The sequence below is a fragment of the Paramisgurnus dabryanus genome, chromosome 4, assembly GCF_030506205.2.
Source record: "Paramisgurnus dabryanus chromosome 4, PD_genome_1.1, whole genome shotgun sequence".
Taxonomy (NCBI): domain Eukaryota; kingdom Metazoa; phylum Chordata; class Actinopteri; order Cypriniformes; family Cobitidae; genus Paramisgurnus; species Paramisgurnus dabryanus.
The window spans coordinates 40,452,395-40,478,192 of NC_133340.1; the positions used below are offsets into that span (position 1 = coordinate 40,452,395).

At 38.2% G+C, this 25,798-nt stretch overlaps 1 protein-coding gene across 1 annotated transcript in view; it reads left to right on the plus strand.

Moving 5' to 3' along the window:
• Positions 1 to 24,163, plus strand: part of rnf38 (ring finger protein 38) — a 36,696-nt gene extending 12,533 nt beyond the window's left edge. The window contains exons 3-13 of the mRNA XM_065254579.2: positions 5,635 to 5,696; positions 17,137 to 17,330; positions 17,599 to 17,854; positions 18,396 to 18,575; positions 18,892 to 19,059; positions 19,306 to 19,467; positions 19,548 to 19,651; positions 19,745 to 19,832; positions 20,362 to 20,483; positions 20,623 to 20,722; positions 21,794 to 24,163. Coding sequence (XP_065110651.1) covers positions 5,635 to 5,696; positions 17,137 to 17,330; positions 17,599 to 17,854; positions 18,396 to 18,575; positions 18,892 to 19,059; positions 19,306 to 19,467; positions 19,548 to 19,651; positions 19,745 to 19,832; positions 20,362 to 20,483; positions 20,623 to 20,722; positions 21,794 to 21,856 — 1,499 coding nt within the window. The 3' untranslated portion in view covers positions 21,857 to 24,163. The remainder of the gene's footprint in view (positions 1 to 5,634; positions 5,697 to 17,136; positions 17,331 to 17,598; positions 17,855 to 18,395; positions 18,576 to 18,891; positions 19,060 to 19,305; positions 19,468 to 19,547; positions 19,652 to 19,744; positions 19,833 to 20,361; positions 20,484 to 20,622; positions 20,723 to 21,793) is intronic.
• The last annotated feature ends 1,635 nt before the right edge of the window (positions 24,164 to 25,798 follow it).

Consider the following 25,798-nt stretch of genomic DNA (forward strand, 5'->3'; position numbering starts at 1 on the left):
ACGCGCATGCGCTGTTGTACGCGCACTGTCCGCACAGTCTCAAATTTTGGGCTGTGTGGCCGGCCGCGCAGACCGTCCGCGGACCCTCCTGATGACGAAAATGACGTCATGCGTACGGCGCGCATACGCGGACGTCCCTAGGATACTTTCGGCTTAAGGAGGCAATGCTTGGGTTGAATGCAATGCATGAAGAGAAACGGACGTACCTTTCTTTACGTTCAACTTTACACAAAAGTAAAATGTTTCTGCGCTTTTCTGTAATTTATTTGCAGATTAATAAAGCTTTTAAAAAAACAAGCATTTGAAAATGGGTTTTAAAATGACTTTAAAACTGACATTCCGCGTACAGTATATTCCATTTTTATGCATGGAGTCCGTGATTCTGCAGGGTTCCCAAACTTTTCATTTTGCGACCCATTTAAATGGGTAAAATCTATCCTGGGACTCGCCAAACTTATTTTAAAATTAAAATATGAAGAAACACATTTTCTCTTTTATTGTATTTTTTATTTTCCCTGTCATTTTAATTAATAATGTAAGTTTAATTACAATAACAAAATACTGTTTGGTATATCATATCAAAATTGTCGATGTTTTTTGCAGAATTTTCGGCTACAACCAAGCGACTTCGTGTGACCCACCTTATCCCACTTTGCAACCCACAGTTTAAAAACCGCTGGCTTACAGGACTGTTTTTGTGCTTCTCCAACAAAGTGTACAACATTTTGGCACATTATAATCCAGGGTCGCTAGTAGTAATAAACCTACCTCATCGTCCGCCTAAACAAAAGACAACGGTTTTTTGTGCTTTAATCATGTTAGCGGATCTGTGTAAATATTAGCTTTTTTGACAGCGTTGTCGTGTAGGTAAATTTTTTGCAAAGGAAGAACTTTTTTAATACATTTTAAACGTTGCCTTTAAGTCATGATTCACGAATCCTCAGTTTTTATTCAAATATGGCTGAACATATTTTATTAAAATAAATATAAGCTGGTTGAACATTTTATAACATTCAACCTTATTGGTCATAATTTTGAGTGTTTTTTATTTATTTATTAAAAATCTGGTATTATTAATCTACCATAAATGCATGCACTTGATTCAAGAGAAGTTTGTGGTAAATGAGAGGCATGTTTTTAAAGGGTGGCTGAAAGGACATGAATAGAGGGAAAGAAATGGGACCCTGTAATGAGACCGTACGTTTACATGCATTTTAAAAGTTTGGTTTCAGTTGGGTAATTTTAATTGTCAATGTAACGTAAACACTTTAGTACGATTTAATTGCATTAGGTCTGTTTAACAAACCTAGATAATGTGTTGTACAAGCTGTAAAAAGCAAAGCAACATTGTCATAAATACTCGCACAGACAGACAGATAAAGGCTATAGCTCGCCACACAAAAACCTGCCATAGCTATAACTGTGCATGTAAACGTACTGAATGTGACACTGAAAGCCAACAATGAATAGATGGATGAACTCAGGCAAGAGGAAAGGATGAAGCAGAAATGGCCAGATAAAGCTGATGCACTCTGAAGCTCAGACAAAAATCGATACTAGTCGAGAGGGGAAACCTCAGTCCCCTACCCCCATCCCCTCCATTTTCCCTGGATCTCTTTCCTTCCCATAACATCACTCAGGACACCTCCCCATCCCCCACTGGATGACACCAAGATCTCCTCACTTCTTCTTCTCCTCTTCCTCCCCTCCCTAGTCATTACTGTGTGTAATGTTTTCAAAAGTGTGTGTGTGTGTGTTTGTCTGTGGACTCTCCATTTATTGTCCTTTTGAAAATAATAAATAAAGAAATGACCTTCTATGTCCCTAACACCCCTTTCTGTTTTCTGTTGTGTGTCGCCCGCTGTTGTATTCAAGGTTTATCCTCTTTCCCTTTCCACTCATGGGCCTCTTCCTCTCTCCATTCATTTCCCTTATTTGCCTTCCCCTTGATTATCATTGCAAGAAGTCTGTTTGTATCTCTTACTTCATATCGTGACTGTGTGTCATTTGAGTTTGTTTTGTATTCACGAACTGGACTGAAAGTATTGTGATGGTGCCAGAACAATGAACATATGACACAAAGATTTGGGCATTTCCTAATGCATTTTTGTTTGAGTTAATGTCACACTAAATAAAACTCGACAAAGTAAATAAAACATTGAAAGTATGGTTGATCTAACTGATCCTGGGTTCCTGTTTTTTATCGTGCACAGTCTTTCCTGTTTGGTGATGTCACCTTGGCCATGTGTGAGGGGAAAATGGCATCTTTGGTGTTAGGTTACTGTTGTTAGTATAGGCCGAAATATAGTTTATTTTTAAATAATGCACTTTTCTACATTGATGGAGTGCGCACGTACATTGTACATGTAGGTTGCACATGCGTCTACAGGAGAAGTTCGTATGTAGCCCTGGAGATGCATTGCAATTTGTTGCATTGTGCATGAGTCGAATGTCAGCGTACACGTATACACGAGTCAAATAAACTACACTTTGCAAGGCTGTGCATTCGACTGCGTGCGTACGTTCGCATGCACATAAAAAACTCAATGCAGCCATTTCCAAAACTGACAGAATTTTTTAACTGGTTAATATGATGGTTACCGCAATAATGGTTTGTAGTTATATACCATTATTCCGGCAGGCCTTCATTCTGCAATGAAACGCACACTTCAATTTCGTATCCCATCCTATGTAGTTTATTTTTCACTCTGAAATGTCACGTTATGAAAGCTAAATTGGTTTGGGAATGGCATTCTTGCAGACTTTAAATCTTGATTTCTTTCTGTATTTTCGTACTGGTCTTTCATTTCACGTGGGTGACCAGATGCTGTGTGCTGTAAACCTCTCTAAATACGGCACAGTCGGATTGTTGTCATGGATGGTATTGAAACAAAACACACTTTCATGCTCTTTCAGATACTTTGTTGCCCGTGGCAACGGCTGGCATGACTACAGAGGGCTTTAAATGTTGTGGAACTAAAAACAAATTTTAGAAGTTTGTCAGGTGCTTTAGAATGGATTACGTCACAGATTTTTGCACCTTTAGTGCATGGAAAATAAACGCTGTTTGTAGATTTTATTTAATGCAACTTTTCCCGTCTGAAAAACTGAGGATTGTTTAAGTATACGCACACCACACCCATTAAGGCTAATTAAGATTCTTACACCTTAACAAGTGCTTAATCCTGTTTTGTACTTGCAACCAAATTCACTCCAGAAAATACAGCTGGAGGAGTGGTACTTGCACTAAGTATGGACGGTGCGTGCAGAACCTTAGTGAACAGTCAGTTAGTAATGCATAGGAGGAATGTGCTTTGATTCATTCATGCGTAACTTTTGACAGCGGTTCAAAAGAGTGGTCAAACACATTAATCTGCAACATAAATGAGAATTACAACAGTGTTGTACACCTGCACAGAAGCTTAAGTGAACCTGAACTTTGTTGAATAAAGTTTTAAATATAGATATTTCCACAAAAACACAGCGCGGATTACCCTCAGAAGTCTTTTGTTTATCATCCTGGAGCCATTTGGATTTAATTTGTGAAGGATGGACGCACTTTTTTTTTTCTTGAAGGTTGTGGACCCCGTAACATTACATTTAATCAACTGAAAGATCTAAAACATTTTCTAAAATATCCGAAAATGTGTTTGTCTGAAAATGATGGACATATGCAACTCGGACAGCTTGGGGGTGAGTAAATCATGGGTTTAATATCATTTTTGGCCGAACTATCCCTTTAACATGCCCCACAGATAATTTATAACAACATGTTAAAATTCCCAGTTTGTAGGTCTGAGCAAAAATGTGCCGTTTTTGGGTGTGTCCTTTAAAATGCAAATGAGCTGATAAAATGCAAACACTGATGGTGGTTTGTTGCAATTGAAACTCAATTGTGCTGTCAAATTTTTTTTCTCTCTCTTTCTTTTTGCGCCAAATGGCAGTGCCATGGTTGGATAGTGCAGATTAAAGGGCAGTAGTATTGTAATTTGCCTTGCTACCTACCTCACAAAACAAGCGAAATCTGAACGACCAAATTTTTCACATGCTTGCAAATAATGGCTTACCAAAACAAAGTTACTGGGTTGTTCTTTTTCACGTTTTCTAGGTTGTTAGAATTACTAGGGACCCAATTATAGCACTTAAACATGGAAAAAGTCTGATTTTTACGCTATGACCCCTTTAAGTTTGTGACCTCTATTTTGAATTGTTTAGAAAGCAATAGCGCACATCCCTCTAAATAAGCCTATCATATTGCTTACTCGATCAACCACTTGTGCCGCTCCGTCATTCACGTAACCGTGCTGCCGCACTCTAAGGTTTTTATGAAAGCAGATGAAGCTGAATGACTGTTGCGCAACTGACGTCTCACATTCACGTGATTTGTATTGCCTGAGCCCAAATAAACGCATCCGAGACCATCTCTGCAAGCGAGTAGCGCCCGGTGACCGTACGGAACGCTCGCATTAGTCAAATGAATCAGGCTTTGGGGCTTTTAACGCACTCGGGCGTGTTTCGGTTGGATAGCGAGAGTACGCCCTTAAAAGAACCTCTGTGGCATTAAGTCAGGTTAGCTTTTATTTAATCGTGAAAGTCTTTTCCAGTGCTATGTGCAATATTCGTCAAGCGTTTAGAGGGGGAAAAACTGTGGGGGCTGCCTATGGCTATGCCATCTGACATGTATAGTTCAATATTATTCTTATATATATTTTAATTGATGGAAAATAACAGTAACGACTCGACTCTATGAATACAATGAAATTGACTAAATTTGCCATGATGTTACTGTCCTTTCTCACTCGTTCTCGTTTTTTAGCTCGCTCGCTTGTTCTCTCGCTCGTTCTCGCTCTCCCTCTCTGTTATCTTTGAGTCGTCAGTCACTTCTTACTTCACTCGCTTGCTTTGTCATTGAGAGAATAAGAGACTAAAAAGAACTTTTGGTGACAGAGGAAAACAGAAGCAGAAGTTCAAAAAGCTTTTTTGTGGGCACTCACACACACACACACACGTTCTTGTCCTTGGAGAGTTTTTTTTGGAAACATTCAAGGGTAATCCTGTGCTTGTCTGATGAAACCCTCACAAAGATGCTAGAAACACATAAACAAACATGCAGACGAAACAAAGAAAACAAAAGGCTTTGGATGTTTTGATATGAAAGCACATCTTTGTAATCTAGGATTAACGTTTATCATCTCTCTCTCTTATCTTTTAATCACAAAAATATCTATAGTGTAGAGCCCTCATCTTTTAATTAGTAGGATTGACCCAAGTAAACACAGTTTATCTTTGCTAACAACAACTCCTAATGCGATATTAAAGGAGGTTTTACTACAGTATAACACTTTATACAAATCATTTACAAATATTTAATGTTGATTGTGATTACAATAACACCATAAAGCACCAGGCAAGATTAAAGTAGTGCCCAGATGTCTCAACATGTTGCTGATATACTGCAAAGCTGCTTGATCAAGCGTCTGTTTTTGGAGCAGTCGTTATCGTTTGCTGCCAAAATGCAGCAATGAAGCTAAAAATAATGCCAGACAGCGTATCGGATGGTTGTAGTACTGAAGCAGTTACTATACAAAAGCTGTCGTTTATGTTCTAAGTGAACTGTTTTTGTGTCGTCTACAGGTGCAATGGGAGGACTATACCACTATCGTCCAGAGCATGCGTGTGCAGACGCCAATGACAAGGTAAGACATCATCTCTTATAGCTTGCGCAGCAGTTTCGGTCGAAGACGACCACTTAATTCCTTGTAGGAAGAATAAAGTTGCTTTAGGTTTGGAAAAGCTGTTTGTGGCTGAAACGACTGCAAATTTTTAAGTGGTTTGATTATTTAAAATGTAGTCAAAGTCACAGGAACTTCATCAGAATAGGGCTTTTTTTGTGGTGGTTGATTTATTTAATGTTGTTGTTGTGTTTGTTTGGTTTGGGTTGACAAGTGGAAACTTTTAAAATAATTTTTTCTTGTTTGTTTTATCTAATGCAGTGATATTTGTATACAGGTCACGCTTGCGTCAAAACTTGATCTTTTTAAGAACGTGTGTACAACTGTCACCACAGAGGCCAGTTTTTATTGTTTAAAAACATGGAAAATCAAATTTTTTCTTGCACAGATCCATCGTTTCATTTGAGTCTTTTAGGGTACTTTTAAAACATATATATATATATATATATATATATATATATATATATATATATATATATATATATATATAATGCTGTATTTGCACACAGTTCGGTTTATAAAAACTGAAGTCTGGGATAGTAGTTAAAATAACTTGGGATAGTAGTTAAAATAACTTGGGATAGTAGTTAAAATAACTTGGGATAGTAGTTAAAATAACTTGGTTATTTTAACTATGGTTTAAAAACATGGAAAATCAAATTTTTTCTTGCACAGATCCATCGTTTCATTTGATGAGTCTTTTAGGGTACTTTTAAAACATATATATATATATAATGCTGTATTTGCACACAGTTCGGTTTATAAAAACTGAAGTCTGGGATAGTAGTTAAAATAACTTGGGATAGTAGTTAAAATAACTTGGGATAGTAGTTAAAATAACTTGGTTTGTGTTCAGCTGAAGAAAGCAAGTCGTACATCTGGGATGGCCTGATTAAATCATTACAATTGTAATTTTTGTGGGAACATGTTAACAAAGTCTTTTTGGGGGGTCACTGTATTTGGGCTTTTCCATTGAATAGTACCCCACGGTTTGGTTTGGGCCAAGTCAGGTCAGCTTACCTCACTTTGGCTTGGTTAGCTATTCCATCGAGTTTAGTATCATTCATAGTGGGAGGGATTATAGGCGTGTCATTATATTTGCGCTGCCTACTGCTGTGACATCATACAAGTGATAGCGTTGTTGTACAATCCTATACATTTATTTATTTCTCAGTCCGCCACAAAATTAAAATTGGCCACCACAAAAAGATGTTTGCACATCACGTTTATCACTACCTCTGTCTCACGTGACAGTTGCTGTACAAACACCCGTGGCGTCAGTCGATGCGCTCCGCTAAGTTGCATTTAAGCATATATGTGGACGTGCACGTCGTGAATGTGCCGCCACAAACTGCAAGTCTGGAAAAACTGTTATGGTGTTCCTGATTCTACACCTGTGGATGTTTTCATCGCTAAAAGGGAGTTACTGCAAGGAACTTACAGCAAAGCGCACATGACAACAGGTTTACTCGAGACCACGCAAGCTAGCATAAAGGTAAAGCTAATCTTTTACATTATAGCGATGACGCTGGTAGTGACGATTCTGAGACCATTTAGTGATCTACAGTGTTCGCGTCACCAAGGTGGCACTAAAAAAAAAGTATTGGGTACTACATACTGCACCCAGTGGAAAAGCCCCCAAAAGTAAGCCGACCTAAACCAAACTGTGGGGTACTATGCAATGGAAAGGCGCCATATGTGACATAATGGTCAGTGTTTACCTTGTACTGTAATACTACACTTACTGGTTTTCTCATTGACTGTCAGTAGTCATCTGAAACTTACATTAAACATTCAGATTTGTGTTGTGCATGTGTGGTATTTAGGGATTTGGGAAAACATTTTGTCATTACTAGTTTTTTTTAAATGGAGAGAGGAAGGAAAGCACAATAACAAGAAGCAGTCTGCCCGGTTAACTCCGTGTTTACAGTCAAAGGAAAGAGGAAGACTGGTTTAGTGAATAAAACTCTTATTGGCTGAAGCTGGCTTGTAGAGGCGATCCCAGCCAGTGATTCGGGAAAGGGGGTGGGGTAGGTACGCGAGCAGCAGCCTGGAGAGGAAGAGATGATGGTGGGAGGGGGTGTATGGAAGTACGGAAAGGGGGAGCGGGGTACTAATGAATTTGCCTCCAGCTGTGGGACACAGCGAAAAGGGGAACAGTGGCAGGGAAATCGAGTGCTGTTGAAATAGAGATTGGAAAAGATGGGTGGGTTGTGTTTGTGTGTGTGAGAGAGACCAAGTTATTGTATAATGAAATGTGTGGGAACTTAGCCTGTATAACTCATCTCCCACACCTCCAAAAAAGGCAAATTTTGTTGCTGCTATATTGCTCGGCGTCAAAAAAGAAACCGGGCCGACAACCCTTAGCGTTTGTTTGACAAATGTGCATGAGTGAGGCGTACAGAACGGGGGGAGTGTCTGGATTCGTGGGTAACTGTGTCTCGTCCTGTGTGTGCTGACTGTTCAAGACTAACAAAGCACATTTGGGGTGTGGAGCAGCTTTAAAAGCTTTGTGGCCATCTATATGAACGGAGCAGAACGAGAAGCTTTGGCTCTTGGGAGGTCCTGAATATGGAGCGCTGAAACTGAGATGTGTGTTTGGTATTTCCTAGATATCTACAAAGGCAGAAACAAGCTCTCTGTGGTGTAGTATGTAGCGGTGGCCTCAAATGGGTTCGGCTGTCAGAGAGGGATATAAGAGGAGGGAGGAGAAATGAAAGGGTGGAAAATAATGAGAGGGAGGAGATGAGGGGATCTGCTTATTTCAAGCACCTTCATAAACTTCCAGAGCTTGAAGAGCAGTCCCCCAGCAGGACTCGGTAGACTCAAGTTATTGAATATTAAACTATTGCACAAAAACAGAATAACGTTGTACGTTCTCGAATCAAAGAAATGCTTCGGTTAGGCATGCGAGGATGTGGAGTCTCCTGCCGATTGTTGTTTTGGGAGTTGGGAATTCTTGGTGCATCATGATGCTCGTCACCTTTAAAAGTTGTTTGGCTCCAGTTCAGTATTTATTTTCAGATGAATGCATCTGTTACTTGTGCATGTTTGCACTAAAGTGCAAAAGTGCATGTTTTCAAAATTCTTGGGAATGGTGTTATAAAATACCTGTATAAGCAGGATTCGGGGTCACAAATATTCATTCGTTGTAGATAGTCTGCTGAATTGTTGTTGCCATCTTTTATCCCTCAAATAAGGCAGGAGAGGTTTTAACGCTTTGTGACCTTAACAAATTTTCAACAAAACAGGAACAGTACGAATCTGGATGCTCATGTACAAAGCATTTGCCTGCTCCAATCGTTATTCCAGCACACAGGGAATTTTCTTATGTTTTCCCCATTGCTTGGAATCTGTCGGCACACGAGTTCTCTGAAGTCCAGGATGCAAAGTTGTCAATCCTACAAGTAAATTTGAGTCTGTGAACAAAGTCCGAACAAATCAAGTAAATGTTTAGATGTTTCTTTTGAAGCCTTTCTTAAAGGGACACTCCACTTTTTTTGAAAATATGCTCATTTTCCAGCTCCCGTAGAGTTAAATATTTGATTTTACCGTTTTTGAATCCATTCAGCCAATCTCCGGGTCTGGCGATACCACTTTTAGCATAGCTTAGCATAATTCATTGAATCTGATTAGCCCATTAGCATTGAGAGTTTAAAAATAACCAAAGAGTTTTCATATTATTCCTAATTAAAACTTGACTCTTCTGTAGTTACATTGTGTACTAAGACCGACAGAAAAGTAAAAGTTGCGATTTTCTATGACGATATGGCGTAGAAGTGTACTCTCATTCTGGCGTAAGAATCAAGGACTTTGCTGCCGTACCATGGCTGCAGGAGGCGCAATGATATTACGCAGTGCCCGAAAATAGTCCCCTGCTATTGAAAGTTACCAAGGGGGCTACTTTCGGGCACTGCCTAATCATTGCGGCTCCTGCAGCCATGGTACGGCAGCAAAGTCCTTGATTATAATGCCAGAATGAGAGTATAGTTCCTAGCCATATCGGCCTAAAAAAGCGCAACTTTAATTTTCCGTAGGTCTTGGTACACGATGTAACTATAGAAGAGTCAAGTACAATAGGAACAATTTCGAAACTCTTAACACAATGCTAATGGTCTAATCGGAGTCAATGGATTGTGCTATGCTAAAAGTGGTACCGCCAGACACGGAGATTTAGCCTAAAGACTAAAAATGTATGCTATAAGCTTTTCTTGCTATAGGTCGTTGTGCTGCTATACAGTACTGTGCAAACGTCAGGACACCCAAGCATTTGTTGTTTCTTCAATGATAAAGTGAGCATATAATCATTTCTCAGTCTCTTTATTAGAATACAACCAGAAAATTCTGAAATATTGTAAGCAGTATTAAAACAAAGAATAAAATGTAACCAAATGAGGTATTTAATATGACCTGACCTCCCCTTAAACTTTAGCAGTAGCAGGAAATCTGCAGGCTCTTTTAAACCTAAATGAAAGCCAATTCAGAGCGAGAGTTCAAGATGTGCTCCGTGCAATGAGAGAGGTCACACTAAAAACTGACTTTTGCCTAAAGAAGCTAAGTTTAAGATGAATCAGGATGCAAACCTGAATCTGAAAATCCCCTACAGTACAGTAGGTAGGATTGCTGTTATGGTTGAACACAACACCCCTGGTGGGCCTCAGCCCTCCACAGCAGTGCTGACTGCTCTCGGATCGCATGGCTATGATGGTTGGCTGTTCAGCACTTTGCCAAGCTCCCTCACAATAGCAGTGGTTATTCCCTGTGGATGGTGTGGCCCCCAGGCAGAGAGCGCTTGGTATTTGAGCATGTGATGGCGAGTCCTAAAGCTGTAGTTTCTGAACAGGACCTTAAGCTCTCACAGCTTTTTTTTTTTTAAACTGCACCCATTTGCGTTTCTGACTTTGTACCCCCCACCCATTCACCAAATGCAGACGTACAGCTCCATTAAAATTTCATACTAATGGTCCTGTCTGACTGGGTTTGTGTGCGTGTTGTGTACCCAGTTTTCTGTTTGGCGTTGGCCTGTAAGACTTGTTTGTGTGTTGAATTTGTTTTTGTCTCTCTTTGTCAGAATAGTATGTGTGTGTTCCTTTATTATGGCTTTCGTATTGAAAAATTTGCATTTGTGCATTGGACATTCAGTTACGTTCTTTTAATCGGCATATGTTTCTTAGGAATCAAACCCATCACTAACACAGAGCTCTACTAACTGAGCCCAAATTGTCCCCAAAAGTTGACCCAATGTGACACAACTAGGGCTGTGATTGTTGTCATAGCCATCGCACCATTGGGGTGGTGAAGTGCGCCTTGCGGTGTTGTGCACGACACACATTGTGAAAAATATAATGTACAGTCTCACCCAGTGATATGTCTTCAAGTTCGTGTTTATGCAAAGGGCCAGCAGACTCTGAGTTAATTCGCTGTTTGCAAGGGAAAGCAACTGATATCAGTGACCGCTGGCTTGGGGGCGGAACAATGAGGCAAGATATTGGCCGTTTCTCAATCCAAGTCGCATTCTTCAAGACTGTCTTATTTCATAACATTAACAATTATAAAGTTTACTGTTTTTCTTTAATTATACATTGTTGTGATATGGTGATATGCAAGGTTGCAAAAAGTATCAATCTGCGCTACCAGTAAACCTTCAGAATGCGTTTTCAGCGTTGCTGGAAACATCATAACCCCAAAAAGGTTTCTCACTTGTTGTTTCATGGATGAAAGTGCTACAGCAAACACGCACATAGGCGCCGATTCCCGTGGGTGCTCCGGGGCTTGGCTCAAGCACCCACCGAAATGGCCAAGCACAGTTGCTTCACATTTACTCGATGTCGCGTTTTAAACTACGTAAAAAACGTGACCGCGCACCTTCCTCCTCTAAGCGCGTGGGTGCTCCAGAGCGTCTTTCATTGCTAAGTAACCTAAGCATTGCTTGACACTGTGACGAGCACTCACCGGCAGAAAAATAATTCAAGCATGCACTTTTGTTTACAACTCTATATCTGGTCCTCGTTTACATTTTAATATGTATAAATGCATTATATATAAGACCTATATACATCAATGTGCGCATGCACATATGTGGATGCGCACAATCTATAACCATCGCGGTGAATTGGTGCGTTACTATCGCAGTGGTAAAAAACTGCCACCGTCACAGCCCTAGACACAACATCCCTCTAAGTCAGGGGTTCTCAACCTTTCTCACTTCAAGACCCTCCTATTCGCCATGACAATTTGAAGGGCCCCCAACTCAGTTTCTAGCAATTTCAACATAACTTGACAGGTGTGTATTCTTTTAAATCTAGATTTTCGCTGTTTTGGCTTATTTTAATACTTGTTTTGGCTTATTTTTAATCATCCTGAGGCCCCTCTTTTAGCCACGGCCCCCTGGTTTAGAAACACTGCTCTAAATAGAGCTGAGAAAATCCTCATCTTAGTAAGAGCTTTAGTACAGTTAGAGTTTAGTTACATTACACTCCCAGTTAGGAGCAGATGAGTTAAATCAGGTATGCCAAGTAATTGTGTCTTTCTGATTTATATAGTTTTTATTATTGGCTTTAAATGAAAACAGCAGAAGTTGTCTCCTCATTTAGATATGTGCGTGCTTGTTTTTATTATCTTTGCAATAAATCTCCTATTCTGAATTTGTGCATCATACTACACACAATTGCTGGGTGGTTTTTAACCCAAAGCTGGGTAAATATAGGACAGAACATGTGTTGGATTCTAAATAAACTTATGCTGCGTTGTTTTTCAAGTTTGTCCTAAGTTATGGTTGAGTAACAACAACCAACCTTTTTTTTTAACCAAACGTGTCTAATATTTAGCCAGCCTTGGGTTAAAAAGGAGTGTGGACTGGTTTAGAATAGCACGTATGAATTTGGATGTTGACTGTTATAGGACGGTTTGAGGGTCTTCTTGTCTCGGCATGTGTGTAGATGTGAGCGTCTGTGTGTGCAGTTGCTGGTTTCGAGTTGTTGTGTGTAAATGTCCTGAGGCTGTGTTCAAGGCTCTGTTCATGGTTCATCATTTTTAATTCTTAATTTTGCTCTTCACCCTACGAGCTCCACCCTGCTGCCCCCTGGGGCATAAGTGCTGTCCTCTCCCTCCCACTCTATGCTTTGCCTCCTATCCACCCAGCCCTCCAGCCACAGTCTGCCACCCATTTTTCATCTGTCTCTAGACCTTACTCTCCTCTGCCCTGGTCACCGTGGCGCGCCTCAACAGCCTCACACCTCCATATTAAGGCCACACTCCCAGCGCATGCCAAAACGGATTGCGTGTATTTGGGTATCGCTTGACTGAAATGTTTTTCATGATCTTAAAAGCCTGTGCAAATTAATGTCTTTCGTTACCAAAACTTATTTATTTTTCAAATGGATGACTAATAATGAAGAAAAAGCACAGAATAAATGTCAACTTTAAGGAAGAAGCTGCTTGATAAAAGTATGACGCGTCGCACAATTCTACAAATTCTATGAGTAGCTTATTAAAATATTTTGTTGTGAAAAAAATTAATCTTAAAGGTTACATTTTTGTATACTTTTGATGAGTTGCCCATTACGCATGTTTGCACTTATGCACAAGTGCCGTCAAACCGCAGACTGGTTTACTATTGATAGATCCAGCATGTTCATTATGAAGTTGTCATGCTTTTGTGACACTATGCCTATCAGAAAAGGAAAGGCATTATATCACACTTTCAGTTTTAATTTCTAATTTTAGGGTGGGGGTGTTAAAACCATGCAGTAGTGAAAATGACATTTTCAACTTCCTCAGGCCCTGCTTTAATGAAATTCTGCACCCCCATGTGGTTTGTTCACTAAAGTCCAGGGCTGGCAAAGTTAATGCATTAGCTTTTCAGTTTAATTATAATTCACGTCATTAAAATGTCCCTGCTATGTCTATCAACAAAATGCTTCTTGATAGCAAGTCTAGACTGCAAAAAATGACTTTCTTAGGATTTTTTGTCTTGTTTTCAGGAAAAAATCTCAAAAAAATCTTAAATTAAGATGTATTTTTTTGGTGAGCAAAATTACCTAAATATGTCTAGTTTTTAGACAAAAAATATAAAATTTAAGCAAGTTTGTTCTTAAAATAAGCAAAAGAATCTGCCAATGGAATAAGAAACATTTTCTTGAAATAAGTTTACTTAACACGTAATTCAAGACAAAAATTAAAAAAAAGATTTTTAAGCACACATTCCCTTAAATTTTATATTTTTGTCTAAAAACTAAACATACACTACAAACAATGAATTTCAAGAAGAAAATTCTTAGTATTTGTCTTGTTTTCAGTAAAAATATCTAATTACTAAAATCTTATATTAAGATGCTTTTCATGATGAGCAAAGTGGCCCAAGAAAATAAGTCTAGTTTTTAGACCAAAAATATCAAATTTAAGTGATTTTGTGCATAAAACAAGCAAAAAAAATCTGTCAGTGGGGTAAGCAAAAAATTCTTGAATATTTTTCTTAAACACTAAATTCAAGGAAAATTCAAGAAAAATGAGCTAACCTCATTGGGAGACTTTTTTGCTTGTTTTATGCACAAAATCGCTTAAATTTGATATTTTTGGTCTAAAAACTAGACTTATTTTCTTGGGTGGTTTTGGTCATCTTAAATTTTGAATTTTTTGATATTTTTACTGAAAACAGGACAAAAAATATTAAGTAAGTCATTTTTTGCATTATAGACCAAGATGGGACTTTCAACATGTGCCATGTGCATTAGAAGCATAATAAAATGTATATAAAACCTTTAACAATTTATTGGTTGGTGCTTGTTTTGAGTGGTGGTGTTCTTGCTCTCCCCCTTTTTTGATCCTGTGCCGCCATCTTTTCTCTCTTCATCTTTATTCATGTATATAATCTTATGTTTTGTGTCTTTAGAGAGGGGGAATCATGTACATGGCATAGGCTGATGCCGTCATTGTTTTGGTTAGGATCAGGCAGCTGACTCGGGAGTCACTTAGCAAGATCTCACCTCACACACATAGGAAAGACGTAAACAAGAGGTGTATGCTTGAAGACTTAAAGAGCCAAAATGACTGGTACTTCATGAAAATTGAGACTGAGGGAATATATGCTGCTTTGTATCTGTTACATTTAAATAAACCTGATTCGAATCTGCATGCAGATATGTCTAGTCTGCCTCCCAGCTGTTTCCTGTTACTGATTCCACACACACATGCGCGCAAACACACACACACATATGCACACACACTGGTGGCAGCGGCTGCTGTCTGTATCTCCACACTTGGCTTAACCCTGTTTTGTATGAGCTCCTTTTGCCACCCACTATGAGCCTGCATGCGTGCGTGAGCGAGCATCGTTTTATCCGCTTTTGCATGTGTTTCTTGCCGTATTGCATGTGTTTTAACCATGCTTATAGTTTGAGTCACAAAAGTTTCGGGTTTGCGTTTAAAAGTATCTCTGAGTAAGGGGGCGTGCACACCGGCGGCCGTTGTATGTTTTCAATTGTTTCCAATGGAAGCACTGGGTTTTTAAAAAATGTTTATTTTCCGCGCTGAATGTCGCCGCTCTTCGGTTTTTCCACGCTAAGCGCCGAGAGTTGAAAAATATTAAACTTTGGGTGAAATGCTCAGCTCAACACACAGCAAAAAATGACTTTCTTACTATTTTGGTCTTGTTTTCTGTAAAAATATCTAAAAATTCCTAAATTAAGATGTATTTTCTTGATCAGCAAAATGACCTAGGAAAATATGTCTAGTTTTTAGACAAAAAATATGAACTTGAAGTAAATTAGTGCTTAAAACAAGCAAAAAAATCTGCCAATGCAATAAGTTTACTTTTTTCATGAACACTTAATAATTTTATTCTTTTTCCATTGGCAGATTTTTTTTGCTTGTTTTTAAGCACTTATTTAAAAACTAACTTATTTTCCTAGGTCATTTTTCTCATCAAGAAAATGCATCTTAATTTAAGAATTTTTAGATATTTTTACTGAAAACAAGACAAAAATACGAAGTAATTTTTTTGCAGTGCAATGTCAGTTCTCACACAGTTCTCAACAACTGATGAAGCTGAAGTTTCACAGCAACCAAAGCGCTCAGCTGACAAAAGCTAGCGCCTGGCGTTTTCACATGCGTTTAAAAGCTTTGGTGTGCACACTCCCTAACTTATTACTCACCCATAGCCGATTTGCCAAAGCACTTTATTCGTTCCTCCCCCTCGTAAACCGATCCTTTCCAACTGTACGCAAAGAGTTTTGAATAACTCAAAATGTGTAAAATGTGCGTGTTGTCTCGCCTGAGTAAGCATGTGTGTTCAGGACTTCCAGTAAAGGGCCAGTGTTAGATGAAGCCGATATGAGGTGTTCAGATACTCCTGGGTGCACGCTTGTTTTCGTGACGCATACTGACTCACATACTCCTGCACGTTTGTTTTAAAGCCACTGACGTCACGTTTCGTTTGCCTTTGTAACACTGACCGAGCGTGAGTGTTAAGGAACAAGCTGTGGGTTTTCTCAAACTTTCGGGAAGTTGCTCTGCCTTAGCCAACACAGAGGCAGTGATATCACACACAGGAAATGCCACTAATGCCACCAGGCACAATAGTTGCTTGTGCTCTGAATACTCAGCTAGCCTAGCTACGTTTAAAATGTAGATGTGTCTGTCTGCTTTTTTTATTAAAGGGTTATCCTATAGAGGACTTTTTATAGAAAGCTCACCAAATGTTTTTTGTCATTGTCGTTTAAAAATACAATATGATTGACACACAAGTTGATGTTTTGCTGAATGTCCAAGCCTGCTTTGTGTACAACAAAATCAAACATGCTTATGCACGGCAAAAAATGATTTTCAAGAAAAAAGTCGAAGTTTTTGTCTTGTTTTCAGTAAAAAAAATCTAAATATTCTTAAATTAAGATGCTTTTTCTTGATGAGCAAAACAACCCAAGAAAATAAGTCTAGTTTTTAGACCAAAAATATCAAATTTTAAGTGATTTTGTGCATAAAACAAGCAAAAAATAATGTAAATGGGGTAAGCAAAAAATCTTAAACAATAAATTCAAGAAAAATTCAGATTTAGTTTCATGCACAAAATCACTTTAATTTGATATTTTTGGTCTAAAAACTAGACTTATTTTCTTGGGTCGTTTTGCTCATCAAGAAAAAGCAACTTAATTTAAGAATTTTTAGATATTTTTATTGAAAACCAGACAAAAATAAAAAAAAAATTTCTTAAATAATTTTTTGCAGTGTCCAAACTGAAATCTCGTACCCTCAGATTTTTTTTTTTGGGGGGTGTACTGTTCCTTTAAGTTCAAGTCTTGATAGCAGGCATTTGTAGCAAGTACGTACTTAGCATTTATGCAGTTGTGAATATGTGTGGTTTGTTATTGCATTTGAGTAAATGATTGATTTACAATGCTTTCTTCCTCAGACGGACGACTCTCCCAGTCCGAAGAGACAGCGTCTTTCCCAGCAATCTGTTTTGGAGTTTACCTCGGCCCCTCCATCCACACCCTCTCCACCTATCAGACCATGGGAGCTTCCACCCAGTCGCAGGCCACACCCTTATCCCCACCCACACTACCACCCCGAACGCTGCCACACACCTGCACGGCACAGGCGCAGGTATAGTTTTAATTAAAACTGCTAGGACTTGTAGCGCAGTTCTTGTAGACACACTTTTTTTTTTTAAACAGTGAAAATTATCAATTTTTTTAATCAATTTTATCAAATTATTCTTTGTCCAAAATGTTTAACCGTGTTAATTATTTTAATAAATAATCTGATTATTTTTGTTTGTTACGGAATTCTTATATGTTGTATTGTTTCATCAGCAGTAATGTTTAGTCTTTTTTTGTAGTGTTTGTTTTTAAACGTGACATCCTCTGTGCAGTCCTCCAGTGAGGCGTCAGCGCGGCAGACGAGAGCGTTTATCTCGGCACCACCCCCCTCACGGTTCCCCCGGTGGGGGGCAGGACGAAAACTACCGTCACCCTCCTCACCCGCATTCTCTTCATCCATACGGCCAGCCGCCATCTCACCCTCCACCAGGCCTCGATGAGCCCCGGGCCTTCCACCCCCCTACACTCTCGTCTCGGCTATTGCACCCGCCGCAGCAGGGCGCCATGATGATGGACCTCCACGAACAGGTTAGAGATTTGGGGCAGGATTTAAATTCCCCTTCTCACTCTCAAGTTGATTAAAATCTGTATACATTTCTTTGTTCTGCTGAACACAAAGGAAGATTTTTGTAATCAAGCAGGAGGCAGAAGCACCATTAACTTTCATAGTAGAAAAAATGAATGCATGGAAGTCAATGGTGCTCAAAAACGATTTGGTTACATACATTTAAACAGGTTTTTAGCAACTTGAGGGTGTGTAAATGATGACAGAGTTTGTTTTTGGGTCAACTCCCTTTGAGTGGCCATTTTGAAGTGGCCAGAAAAAAAAAAAATTTATCGCACACATACTGTTCCACATCCGTAAGTTGATCTTTTTGCAGAAATTATTTTAAAGAAAGTTTGTACTTGTTTTGAGCCAATAGTTTTTTTTTTTTTTTTTTAGAAAAGTAATTTGGGTTTCTACCCTGGGGGTACGTCACATGATTGAGAATTGCTGTATTGTATTATGCATGTATGCAAATTTTTTTGTGGTAGACTCCGTTTATAGATTTGTTTGTGCGTGTGTTAGCTCCCTCAGGGTACTGTGCCGGTTTCGTATACAGTATCTCCAATGCCGCCCCACGGTCTGCCAGCTCCTCTCTGTACGGGACAGCATCTCCCAGCATGCTCCTCTCAGCAGCAGGTGCCTGCATGTTCGGTGGTCTTCAGTGGACAGCAACACTATCCAATCTGTAGTGTACCGCCTCCAGTAAGTACACTTATCCCATACCAGAGAGGGAAAGCATCCAATTGGTAGTTTAAATATCATGTGTTTGAGTCTGCTGCCACCTAGCGGTGTAAAGTCCTAAGGAAGTGATGCAATGCATGACAACTTATATTGTCATGTATGTTATTGATACAAACATGTGCTGCTCTAATGTAATAGATGTGGAAAATTTGTATTATTCAAAAAATTATAAAATAAATTATATGCTGTTGCTTTGTTATAATTTTACTAATGGATTACATCTTACTTAATGTTTGTTGTCTAATGGTTTGAAATGTCTTCTTTGTCTGATCTTCAGATGTTGCCGGCGTGTTCTGTGCAGCATTTGCCCATGCCGTACCCATTTCCCTCCCTTCTCTCCAGCGATCCAACCTTTCTCCTTCATCCTCCTCATCTCTCACATCACCCGCCCCACCTCGCTCCACCCGGACAGTTCTTACCCTTCCAGACGCAACAGTCCAGATCTGTAAGTAGACGCACACGCAGAGTGAAAACTTTGTTGAAAACTTGCAAATGTCTGTAATAAAGCAATCCAATGAATCCAAATGCATTGAGTCATAGGTTAGAAACGCAGAAAGTATGTGAGGTCACATATACTCCAAATAATGTGTGTAGATGACTAGTTTACTTATTTACCATCACACTTAATGTTTAAGGTTTGTGATTGTAGATCTGTTTTAATATCACTAAATGTGTGTGTTTCTGTGTACAGCCGCTGCAGAGAATAGAGAATGAAGTGGAGTTGTTAGGGGAACACCTGTCTGTAGGTGGAGGATTTAACTACCCTCACTCAGGGCATCCCAGCCCTCTGCCTCCATCCACCCCGCTGCAGTTCCTCTCCCACGAACCCCTGCCGCAGGAGCTGTTCAGCATGGTGAGTGCTTTTTATATTTTGTACGTTTTTAAGGTGGTAAAGCTTTTGTTCTTTGCCTAATGCGTTCTCGTTCCCTTTAGCCGTATCCCCACTTCATGCCTCGGCGAATCACGGGGCGACGCTACCGCTCTCAGCAGCCCGTCCCTCCACCTCCTTATCACCCAAGTTTGCTGCCCTACTTCCTGTGAGTTACACCTGCACGCATACACCAGAATAGAGAGCTATGGGGGCCTATGAGCTGTTTTGTAACGGTTTCATGTTGTTTATGTCTGAACAGATCTGTTCTTCCAGTCCAGCCAACAGCAGTGGGTCCAACCATTAGCTTGGAGTTGGATGTAGATGATGGAGAGGTCGAGAATTATGAGGTGAGAACTCATGCGTAATGCGCGAATTTGCATTAAGTGAATACAGCTACTTGCTTGGCTTTGCTTTACCTTAAATGCAAATTTAGGGTGTTGTGGGTTGGATTCCTGTGAAATGCATATTGTTATAAAATGTAAGGCACTTTGAAATTGGATAAGCATTTGCCAAATGCATAAATGTTAATTGTTGCAAAAGTTGATATATTGACCAATAATCGTTGTCGTTCGATATATGCAATTTTTCAAACTGCTATCGCCCAGTAGTTTAAAAACGGGTGATCGTCATGGGCGATGTATCAGAGCCTCAGAGCAGAGTTCAACATTATTATTCATGACCCTTCCAAATAGGGCAAAAATAGACTTTTATACAAGGGACAAATCCGAGGCTTGTAAATGGATATGTAAAAACGTTCTGGTTCATTATTGTACTTAATTTACATTTCCTTTATGTAAATAAAGTACACTTTAACATACCATTTCAATGCATTCTTTGGCACCTTTAATGTGTGTTTTTTGTTTGTTTTTTGAGCAGGCTCTGTTAAACCTAGCAGAGCGTCTCGGCGAAGCAAAGCCTAGAGGTTTGACCAAAGCTGATATTGAACAGCTGCCTTCCTACAGATTCAACCCCAGCAACCATCAGTCTGAGCAGACATTGTGAGTAAAACACTCGAGCAAACATGCATATAGCAGTTTATTTGGTTGATTTTGGAGCGTTTATTTGACGATGGTTCCCATAAATTATAGTGTAACCCTGGAAGGATGAACCATAATGCTTTTGTCCCTTTCCCTACAGGTGTGTGGTGTGCATGTGTGATTTTGAGTCCCGTCAGTTGTTAAGAGTACTGCCCTGTAATCACGAATTCCATGCCAAGTGTGTCGATAAATGGCTCAAGGTAAGCAAACTGTACATGAGCGATTATGTAATTGCAGGTACATTTGGTGTAAGGGATGCATAACGATTAATCGTGATTAATCTATAGCAGAATAAAAAAAATTGTTTACATCATATATATGTGTGTGTGAACTGTGTATAATAACTTTTTATATATAAATGCACACACGCATGTATGTATGTATGTATGTATGTATGTATGTATATAGTTAAGAAATGTTTACGTGTGTATATACATTTGTATATTTACAGTATGTATCATTTATATTGTATATAAATACTTAATATATAAATATACATTCTTTCTTAAAATTATACATGCATGTGTGCATATTTATATATACATAATTATTTTATTTTTTTTGTAATTGAAGTCTTTATTTATTTTCAACATTTTTAACAAACAAAAAACCATTAAAACAACATTTAAAGAGAAAAAAAAGACAGCTTTAAAACACGATTAATTCACATTTACATTTTTGGCCAGTCATCAATAATCGCTACAGACAAACATAACAAAAGATACAATAAAATCAAATTATAAAGTGCCTATATATGTAACCCCACAAAATAATAGATTTCGTCAAAAGAATCAATAAATCTCAGTCAAAAATTCGTCCCCAAGATTTGTCAAATCCCTCCGTATCATCATTAATCCTGGCTAATAATTTATATATACATAATTATTAATCATAGTTCACACACCCATAAGATGTAAACAAAAACTTTTATTCTGCTATAGATTATTCACGATTAATCGTTATGCATCACTATTTATTTATTTTTTCTGCTATTTTCAAAGTATAAAATTTTAATAATTTTACTTATTGGTTATAATTATAATATAATATAATATAATATATAAATATAACTGAAAAAAATCATGATAAAAAAAGCAGAAATAAATTACTTTGCATCACATTCTAGAAAAGTCAATGATTATTCTTCATGTAAATCTGCTTTGAAATAATGATCAATTGTAAAAAAAATAATAATTTTATTGAATTAAACCAAATCATTGTTTATATGTGTCTTAAACCTATTTGACGATCAACTTCATTCTGTCTTTTAGGCTAACAGAACCTGTCCCATATGCCGAGCAGATGCCTCTGAAGTCCAGCGGGATTCTGAGTGATGCCGTTCACATACACGCACATGCACACCACTAAACGCTTCGCTCGTTGTCCTACTGTTACTTTGTTAACTTCCACGTGCATAACTACGACTCGCACAAATACTGCTGCAAAAGAATCATGAACTTGTATCAAAATGTTTTTTAATACTCTTATTTTTTTTTTTTTTTTTTTTTTAGAAAACTTAGACACACACACGTCCTTGTTTGTTTGATCACTAATTCTTTGTGTGGACGTCCAAAGATTACGGTTTATCATTCTGGTTATGTTCTTCTTCTTCTGATATTGTTTTTTGTTTCAATATATATATATCTGAATATATATATATATATACATATAGTTTTACCCTTTGAGGGTTGGGGTTGGTATGTTTCAGTCGTGTGTGTGTGTATGTGCATTAACATTCCCAGCTATGTGAGCACACTTTGGTGTGGTGGTCTTTACGAAGGTTAATATCGTGAGCATGGACTTTTATATTTTACCAACAAATATAGCTATATATAAATATGTATGTATGTAACAATATAGAGGGACAAATTACCACGTAATTTTTTTTAAAAAACGAAAAATTATTAAAGTCTCCCCCTCCCCAAACATAAGAAGATTGCAAAAGATTCATTTATGTATACATGAAGAGGGGCTTTTGGGTGGGTCTCACTCAATTATGATTTAGCAGTCTGTAGAGAATTGGAATACTGTGAGGTGTGTGCGAAAGAGAAAGCGTGTGTGTGTGTGTGTATGTATATTAGAGAGTTGTGTGTTATTTATCCCATATGTGTGGTACAGAACACTGGCTTGTTGCTTTCATTTTTATTCTCATCTGTGATTGGCTGAGGATGCGCACTGACATGATTTGTGATTGGTTTAGAGGGGCAGTGAATATTTTTGGATGTTTTTTTCTCTGTCCATCCACTCAGTTTATCCTGTTACAGAATTTATTTTTTAGTTTGCTTTAGCCACCTGACTTTTTTCCAATTTTTCTGCCACATACAAAAATCAGAAACATTTCATACTCTTAGTGGTCAAAAAATATCTTCACTTTGGGTTCTGTCATCTCTTTGCTTGACTCGCTTAGTACACCAGGGTGGCGTCCTAAACACAAAATAAAGCTCAGTTTTAGTCTTAGGTCATTCATTTTTTTATAATGAAGGCCAAGTTGAAGTTTTATCTTTCACATTTGTAATTGATTCTTGTGGCAAGGACCGCCTGCACAGCACAAGCAGAAATAACTTTTTTTTTATTTGGGTAATTTTGTTTTTTATGCCTTTAGGTTCCACAGTCCAGGGCTGTGTGTGCTATTTGAAAGGGTATTATATTGTAGCATTTCTGTTTCTTTGCAAGGGAGAAGCACACGGACTGCTGAACAAAGAGGGCGATGCACACAAACCCTTAACTAGAAATCCGAGAGAGAGAGACTGCATTTACATTCTCGTCTTTCTTATTCTTGCTTCCCTGAAACACTTTTGGATCTTTATTCTGTTGTTTTCCTCTCTATGCATTTAGCAATTCTTTTCAAAACAGCCTTCCAGCACATCCCTTCATAAGTCCTTTATAAACATTCACAGCCACGTGCGTTACTTTATAATAAATGACCGAGATACGCAATCATGACCCAGAGGGGTGTTCGAGAATGTGTGTGCGTGATGATTATATATCATGCATTACTATCATTATGAATGGTTATAACTGCCACTGTGTCACATTATGTAGGATCTGTGACGGGTGTAGAAATGTTATAGTTGTGTGGTGTAGTCTCAGAGCCTGCATTGTCTTAATGAGAGATGCCTTTAAACCATTCTCCAGTGTTGTCTGCTCTAGTGTCATAAGTCCAATTCATAACCACCGCAACGTTATGAATTATTCTTCGCAAACAAATGTGCATTACATTACTTAACCGTTGTCATACTGTGTTATAGGAGTTTTTTTCCCTGCTTGGTACAATAGCAGTTACCTCAGTTTTACTATTTATGTTTTTCCCCGTATTCTTTTGCGAAACCGGTAAGAGAGCTCATGAGTTCCTATGCTTTTTGTTTATTGGTTGTTTTAATTCTTACCATTAAAAAAATTACAATTGTATCATTTAACATGTTGTAGTTCATATGTATAATATCTGTAACCAAAATCATTTGAAGGCTTGATATAAAAATTTTTAACAAACATTTGTACATTTTTTTTATCAGAGATATGATTAGTAATGCTTTACTAAGTAGTGCAAATTACTTTTTTCCCTTTGTCTCTGACACCTATTCCCAGTTTTTGGATTACAAAGGGTGACTCCGTAATAAATGTATAATGGTCTCTTCCACAACTTGACCTTTTTTCTGTTCTTTTCACTTTAGCTCTGTTCTTCACAAGTCCTAATACTGGATTAAAGCAGTAGTTCACCCAAAAATAAAAATGGTCATCTTCTGATACCAGTATGTCTAGACTGAAATTATAGTGACCACAGATTTAAAGTCTTGTATCACACTAAGCTTAGGTTTAAAGAAAAGACTTTCAAATTTCACTAGCATTGCTATTTGGTTTAATCATGTGTAAATGTAATGTTATATGTTATTAAAAGACATTTATATTTTTGTGTAATAATGTAAATAATGATAATTATCGCAGAAATCCTAATAATAAATTAAGAAAAGGGCATGTTCTAGTAACTTTAGACACATAATAAATGTGATTCCAAAGGCAGGAGTAAATAATAAAAGCATTTAATTGGAAGGTCATGATTTTTCCAAAGCTCCTACAAAGATTGGGAATAGATTTAGCCGTAAAGCCTTTTGGAGGAAATTGTTTAAATTGTTGGGGTGAGCATCTTAATGGGACACTTATCAAATAATCTGATAAGAGGTCATAATTGTCATAGAGAAAAATAAGCTCAGGAAGTTTAAAATTGTTCCCCACCATGTTCTCCAGATGGTGCCACAAATGTTGATTTGGGTTTGGTGATTAAAGGGGACATATCATATAAATCTGACTTTTTCCATGTTTAAGTGCTATAAGTAGGTCCCCAGTGCTTTTATCAACCTAGAAAATGTGAGAAAGAACAACCCAGTAACTTAGTTTCGGTAAACCATTCTCTGCAAACATGTGAAAAAAAAGGGCATTGAAATTTGTCTCCCCCTGTGATGTCAGAAGGGGATAATAATACTGCCCCCTGATCTGCACTCTGATCTAACCACAACACTGCCATTAAGTGCAGAGATCAGCTCATTTGCATTTTAAAGGACACACCCAAACCAGCACATTTTTGCTCACACCTACAAAGTGGCAATTTTAACATGCTATAATAAATTATCTATAATTATCTTTAAGTCTGACCTCAGGTCACTTCTCCAATATCAAAAACACACACTGGTCCAACTGAAAGCTATGGTATCAAATAAATATATCATTATTTACTCAACCGTATTCTTTTGAACCTGAGACTTTCTAGTAATCTTAATTCCCTTTATGGGGTGGTTTCCCGGACAGGGTTTAGATTAATGGTGAATGAGGCTGCCAGTGCCTAATATTGTGCCTATAGGTCTTGTTTTGTAATTCACAGAAGACACAGCATATACACTCGCCTAAAGGATTATTAGGAACACCTATTCAATTTCTCATTAATGCAATTATCTAATCAACCGATCACATGGCAGTTGCTTCAATGCATTTAGGGGTGTGGTCCTGGTCAAGACAATCTCCTGAACTCCAAACTGAATGTCAGAATGGGAAAAAAAGGTGATTTAAGCAATTTTAAGCGTGGCATGGTGGTTGGTGCCAGACAGGCCGGTCTGAGTATTTCACAATCTGCTCAGTTACTGGAATTTTCACACACAACCATTTCTAGAATTTACAAAAATTGTGTGAAAAGGAAAAAACATCCAGTATGCGGCAGTTCTGTGGGCAAAAATGCCTTGTTGATGCTAGAGGTCAGAGGAGAATGGGCCGACTGATTCAAGCTGATA